The sequence below is a fragment of the Notamacropus eugenii genome, chromosome 5 (assembly GCF_028372415.1).
Source record: "Notamacropus eugenii isolate mMacEug1 chromosome 5, mMacEug1.pri_v2, whole genome shotgun sequence".
NCBI lineage: Eukaryota > Metazoa > Chordata > Mammalia > Diprotodontia > Macropodidae > Notamacropus > Notamacropus eugenii.
The window spans coordinates 445,110,383-445,117,259 of NC_092876.1; the positions used below are offsets into that span (position 1 = coordinate 445,110,383).

Genomic DNA, 6,877 nt, shown 5'->3' on the forward strand with positions numbered 1-6,877 from the left:
AATTTTAAGGCCCCGATTTTCCAATGCCCTAATGAGCTCCTGTGATACCTGGGTCAATTCCTCATCATCTGAACCTGCAAGGAGGATATCATCCATATAATGGATGATATAAAGCTTGGGATACTGCAAGCGAAAAGGGTCAATTGTTTGTGCTACATATTTTTGGCACAGCGTAGGGCTATTAGCCATGCCTTGTGGCAAGACTTTCCACTGAAAACGAGGGGAAGGGCCCACACAATTGGTGATAGGAACACTAAAAGCGAAGCGCTGGCAATCGGAGGGGTGGAGGGGAATGGAAAAGAAGCAATCCTTAAGGTCAATTGTAATCTTAGAGAAACCTTGTGGTATGGCTACAGGAGAGGGGAGCCCAGGTTGAAGGGCCCCCATAGGAACCATAGTTTTATTGACGGCCCGCAAATCATGTAAGAGCCGCCATTTACCTGACCTTTTCTGGATAACAAAAATGGGCGTGTTCCACGGGGATGTGGACGGTTCTATGTGCCCTGCAGCTAATTGCTCCTGCACTAAAGCGAACGCTGCTTCCAGCTTTATCTTGGGTAAGGGCCACTGGTCTACCCAGACGGGTAGGTCATTTTTCCACGAGATCCTATCTGCCTGGAGTGCAGGAGGACCCGTGGCCCTCACGAAAAATGGTTCTGATTATCTGGGCCTTCAAAGCCAAGGCCTGCTCGCCCTTTCCTCCCTTCAGCAACAATTGGGGACGGTTGTCCTTGCCCTCTTTTGCCTAGCCTTTTCCCTGGGAGAAATCCCTGGGAGACCATCTGACGGGTTACAACTGTATTTGGACTGCACATAATTATCCCCATCTGAGAAAGAATATCCCTTCCCCATAAGTTGACAGGTAGGCCGGGGACCACAAAAGGCCGGACAGTCCCTTTATTTCCCTCCTTGTCTTGCCAGGGCAACCATTGGGAACTCTGTAGAGTATAATGGGACTGGCCTATGCCCTGTAAGTGCGTCATGGATGGTTGAAGGGGCCAAGAAGGCGGCCAGCTATCTTTTGAAATAACAGTTGAGTCAGCTCCGGAATCTAATATTCCTTCAAAAGATCTGCCTTGAATGGTAAGCATAAGCATGGGGCGGTCCTGGGAAATGGCCTGAACCCAATAGATGTCTGAGGACCCGGGCTTGGAGTGGCCTCTAACGGTGGTGAGGGCAGGGTATGGGGTTTGTAGGGGGAGCGGGAGAGCCTGCGCAAGGCGTTGCCCCTGATAGACAGTGAGGGGTCCCTGTAGGGTTGAAGCAAGTATCTGGATTTCCCCCATATAATCACCGTCAACAATGGAGGGGTGGATTAGAAGGCCATTAATAGTAGTGGAAGCACGACCAAGAATAAAAAAATAAAAATTGGGGGGCGGGGGGCCAAAGATGCCTGTAGAAATTATATGCACCCCACCTTCAGGGGTCAATATTGTGGTGGAGGCGGCACACAGGTCCACCCCTGCGCTTCCTGAAGTGGCTCTGTAGAGTTGGGTGTGGGCGGGCTGGTCCCCGAGGCCCGCGGGACGGGGATCGGCTGGGGGGCCCGGGGCTGGCCCCTCCGGCCGTTTCCCTGCAGGGGGTGGCCATTGACATCTGTCGCGGAGCGACAAGTGTTCGCCCAGTGCTTCCCTTTCCTGCATCTGGGGCAGAGGGTGGAAGGTTGAGAACCCCTATTTTGGGTTGGAGGAGGGGGGGTATCTGGCGAGCTGGGGCACTGCCGGGCAAAGTGACCGGGTTGCCCACAGCGGAAACACTCCTTCTGGGAGTCCCCCGGCTGGAGAGCCGCCCCGACAGCTAAATGTACAGCCTGGGATATTTTCGTAGTAAAAGGGTCTATGTCTCTGCAGAGGCGGATCATCTCCTCTAGGGTTTTATCCCTCCATTTCCCGCGCAAGGCAGAGCGACAAGCAGTATTGGAGTTCTCATATGCCAGACGCCTCACAAGCTGATCCTTAGAGGCCTCCTGACCGAGGGTCCGCTCGGTGGCCTCCAGGAGCCTGCTAACGTATTCAGAAAAGTCCTCCTGAGTCCCTTGTATTATTTTATTAAGCGGGGCAAGAGGAGAACCAGGGGTTGGTAAAGCGCGCCAGGCGGCAAATGCCGCGTTGGCGGTTTGCGCCAAGAGACCTATGGGAAGGCGGCGTTGCTTGGCCTCACCTGCATATTTGCCTTGACCACTCAGCTTTTCATAGGTCCATTTTGAAGCGGGGGAGTTGGGGGACTTCCCATTGTTCTTTGCCGTGGATTGACAACGATCATAGAAGTCGGCTTTCCACGTCAAAAATTGTCCCCGTGAGAGAACAGCTCGAACCACGCGGAGCCACTCCGCCGGCAAAAGATACCCTCCACGGGACATGGCCTCAAGGGCGGAGAGGGTGAAAGGGGCATTGGGGCCATATGCCTTAACAGCGGCATTGAGATCTTTAAGCCCCTTGAAATGCAATTTTCGGTATTCCGGCCATTCCCGTTCCGCCTTCCTACTGCTCTGCCCTTCTTCTCCCTCTTCTTCCTCCTCCTCCTCCTCCTTATTCTTTTCCTCTTCCTCCTCCTCTCCCTCACTCGCGGAGGAGTCTGTAAGTTCACCCGCCCCAGGGGTTTGTGGGGGCCCAAGTCGGCGGGACCGAGTTATAACGGGGAACATCATGGGCTGCGCTTCTTTTGAGTTTTTAGTCTTAGCGCCAGTCCTGTTGGACGGGTCCTTGGTCGACTGAGGCTTACTGGGAGAAAGAATGACTGAACTCTGGAGGGAGTGCTGCAGGGAACTCAACTCCGAGGAGAGCTGTACATATTGCTTTTGTAGGTCTAAGACTTCTCGGAGCTCCTTAACCTGGGTGGAAAGTTGGTGTCTAGCATTGGTAAGGACCGAGGGAGTGGGAACAGGGGGCAAAAGTACAGGGGCGCAGGTTTGGGATAAGTAAGGAGGAAGCAAATGTTGAAGAGCAGGCCAATCGGGATCATTATATCGGGCGGCCTCATCCTCAAGTTCCGCTTCATCCCCAGGATCTAACGTATCAGGGTCAGGATTCTTTAAGGGAGGGGTCTTGTGTTTAGTAATAATAGGGAAAGTTAGGGACTCGGTTGTAGGGCGGGGCCCTGTAGGGAGGGGAGGATAAATGGGCTTTGGTGGCTCTGGCGGAATATCAATGACCACGGACGGGGGCCTTGGGGGACTTTTGGCTATTGAAGGTAGTGATTTTACAGGAGCCGCCCGTGGTAAGGGGCGCTCTAGTGACTTAACAGAGGCGGCCCGTGACAAAGGGCGCAAGCAAAATTCTGCCACCGAAAGGAGCTGTCGCTCACCCGGATCTCTGGAGGCGGATTCCACTATGTCTCTAATGATTCCCCAATAGGAAAAGACAGAAGGGGGGATGGCCTCCGGGCCCTCAGTTTGCAATTTCTTATTAAGCTCTCTCCCAACCTTTTGCCACTTGCCCGGATGGATGTCCGGCCCGTTAACAATAAACCAGGGACAGACCTCATCAACAAAAAGAAAGAAGTTCACTAAGTCCTTTTTCTTAACCTTAACTCCTCTATCCTTAAGGGCATGCTTAAGGTCATGGATAAAGACCTGTTCCTTGGAAAGGTTGGAACCCATGATTAGAATGAGGCGGACGAAACTCAACTTACCAAAACGCAGGGGCTCTTCATGAGCGATGAGAAGGAAGGGGTCGCGACGAATCGTCTCTCAATGTTGGTCCGCCTGGCAGAAGTCCGGACCTCGAGCCCCACGTCTGGGCGCCACTTGCCCTGACCTGCAGGGCCAGTATGAGTGGGGGGATCGAGGAGAACGCCTACCTGAAGGGGATGGGTGAAAAGAGGAGTGAGACCAAAGGGGTGGTAAGCAAGGTCTGATTTTATTATCAGGGTTGCAAACTTATATAGAGAAAAGACAAAGAGATTCCAAGCAAATTCCGTGGTGGGCCAGCTCTATCTTAGGACATCGTACTTTGGCTATCTGTGTTTACATAACATCTACTGCTTCACCAGGTCCCGCATTGGTATGTTTGCATAGCCTCAGGCAGTCCCTTCTCTTATCTCTCCACGGGATCGTGGGGTGCGGTTTTTCTTCTCAGGCGGGATGAAAGCAAGCAGGTTAGAGGAGGTACAGGTGGGGGGCCTCAGTCCCCGACACCTATTGCTTTACAGTTACCTGACCAACAATGTCAGATATCCTAAGTATGCAAAGAAGATGCTACAGAAAGATATATATATTTTATTTAGTAATTGTGATAAATCATGAATCAACCAAATAACCAGCAATCATTTATCATACCTCCTATGTACCTTGCACCTCCTATGTGCTAGGCCTCAGGGACACAACGAACAAAACGAAAATAGCCCCTGGAGTTTAAATGCAACTGGGGAAAACAACGTGCACATACCTAAGGATGGATGAAAGTATGCAAAGTACATTTAAAAAGTCATTTTTATTATTACTTACACTAGCAGTTAGGCAGATCAGCAAAGACCTCAAGTGAGAGGCTGTACCTGAGCTGAGCTTCAAAGGAGGCTGGAGATTTAAAAGGTGGAGGTGAGAAGGGTGGTAATTACCAGGGAGCCACTGATGATCTGTTCTTGTGGATAGTAATAGTTACTTGTGAGGTGCCTAAGATAATAGATTTAGAACTAAAAGTGACCTCAAAGGTTATCTAGTCTAATGTCCTCTTTTTATAAGTCAGGACATCAAGGCCTGGACACTTACTCAACGTTACAAAAAAACAAATTTCACTCCATCTAGAGCTGTTTCCACAGTAATATTCTACCCCTATGGATCGGATTAGTATAGTTTGTAGTCACAGAGGAGAGTAAAATTTAGTCCCTATGCTAATATAAAACTTGTGATCTCTCACAAGAGCCCTCTGTATGTAGCCAGCTCCATTTGAAATAGAATTTGGTTTTAAATAATTAATTTACAGTTGTGCCACACAACTTTTCAACCTGCCTCATAAATTAGACCTGCACAATTTGGCAGTAGGTAAGGACCAAAATTAAAATAGATTTAACTTCTTTGGGCTGCAGATAGGTTTTTAGTAGCTCACTTTCTAAGTAAAGGTATAATTAATGATTAAACTATTTTACAAATAAATCACATTTAAAAAGAGGAAAATTTCAATTAATATCAATTAATTACACATATTCCTTAAGATTTTATCATGAAATCCCTTTAATGTTTAAAAAAATACTTTGCTAAGTAGTACAAGTTTTAATACATTTTTCAGGCTTCTTACTGTATACATTTAGTTAGTAGGATATATTAAACTTCTTGTGAGCAGTCAGTTTATCGTACTCTGGAATCATGTTGAAACTCATTTCTCTAGAAATTTGAAAACTAACCTTAGTAGCCACCTCATTTTCTGATTTACTTTCTTGAAAAACCATTGCTGTCCGCTGAGATTTTTCAAAGGACACCTTTATCTGTTTTTCTTTGGTGTCCAATTTGCTTGGGTGTGGATGTTTTGATTCAAAATGCTGATGAAGATTGTGTTCCTTCAGAATGGCTTTTAATTCTCTGCAAAAAAGGCACAATATTTTGTCTCTCATATAAGTAAACAAGTATTTATTTGTCCATTCTGGATAAAACACTCTGTGTTCTGATTCGATATTCCATTTCTTTTTATCACTCATTTTACAAAGTCACCCCAAAAACTAACGTTAGAATCAAAAAATCAAACTTAAGTAGAAGTCTATACAAGCAAACAGCAACTGCTCAAATCCAAAGAAATACTGAACTGAGTGTCTGACCTTGGAGAGGGCACCAGACACTTAGGTAACTTGGAAGGCAACCATGCAGCAAAGGAAGGGAAGTCCACATAGTGAACATCAACTGCCTTGTCACGTGGCTGCACTCACTTTGTCCCTCTTCAACACCCAGTAACACTCCTCCTGGACTGGAGACAGACTGACGATGGTTGGTTGGCACGAGTCATGTGACAAACAGGGGAGCATGCACAGTGGCAACCCCCCAGCCAAGTTACATGATGGGCACAATCATGACTCATGGAAGGCGAATTAAGTGGGGCACAGACAAAGCACTCGTTATATCTTTCTTTTACATTTTCTACATTTTTCATGGACTGCTTGAAATTCTTTGGCAGACTTCAAGCAGCCTATGGGTCATATGTTGTGCAAGGCTGGCATAAATAAAAGTGCAGATTTGAATTCCAGACGACTAATGATGAAACGTATGCCCTACCTTACCTAAGCATTGCTTTGGCAGTGGACCACAGGTGTAGAAAGAAGCCTTCTCTCACATATTGTTGTTGGTTTTCTTTAACAGTTTCTTATAAGGGAAGATTTTGTGAAACCAGGGCACTGGAAATTAATAAAATTAATTAATTAATTTTAATAAAAAGCATTAATAAAATTTTTTTGTTTTAAGAAAAATAAATTAAGATACTCCTTTGCAAAAGGTTATCTAGTCTCTGGTGGTCAAAGTAAAATTTTGGAAATTGGAAAGCTGTTTCCACTCTGTGCTGGGTCAGCACTTTGTTGTGGATTTGATACCAAAGAGTAACCAAACAGTGGAATAAGGGGAAACAGTCCAGTCCATCTTTCCCAGTAACTACTCTGAAAAAGGTTTCAGGTGAGCCCAGATCCCAGTAGTGATAAGAAATCTAAGGAGAAACCATCTTTCTTAATACAAGGTCACAAACTTGAATAGAAGTCTATACAAACAAGGAAAGAATGGGAACAGGTGTCCCTGAACCTCATTTTTATCTAACTGGCAAAAAGAGGGTAGAACATATAACTAAAAAGTTTGGTGGAAAATTCAGGGAAGGGGAACCTATGGTCTGGAGACCAGATGTGGCCTTCTAGGTCCTTGGGTGCAGCTTTTTGACTGAGTCCAAGTCTCACAGAACACATCCTTTTATTA

At 46.7% G+C, this 6,877-nt stretch overlaps 1 protein-coding gene across 1 annotated transcript; it reads right to left on the minus strand.

Annotated features, from left to right (window-relative positions):
* Positions 1 to 1,417: 1,417 nt before the first annotated feature.
* Positions 1,418 to 5,428, minus strand: LOC140507207 (endogenous retrovirus group K member 8 Gag polyprotein-like). The gene is made up of 2 exons (XM_072615222.1): positions 5,338 to 5,428; positions 1,418 to 3,798 (listed from the first exon to the last, which is right to left on the minus strand). The coding sequence occupies exon 2, from the start codon at positions 3,596 to 3,598 to the stop codon at positions 1,427 to 1,429; it is 2,172 nt and encodes a 723-aa protein (XP_072471323.1). The 5' UTR covers positions 3,599 to 3,798; positions 5,338 to 5,428; the 3' UTR covers positions 1,418 to 1,426.
* Between the last annotated feature and the right edge of the window lie 1,449 nt (positions 5,429 to 6,877).

What these genes read in the sequence shown, in the direction of transcription:
- LOC140507207 (XM_072615222.1), bottom strand. Translation starts at nt 3,598, where the DNA reads ATGGGTTCCAACCTTTCCAAGGAACAGGTCTTTATCCATGACCTTAAG.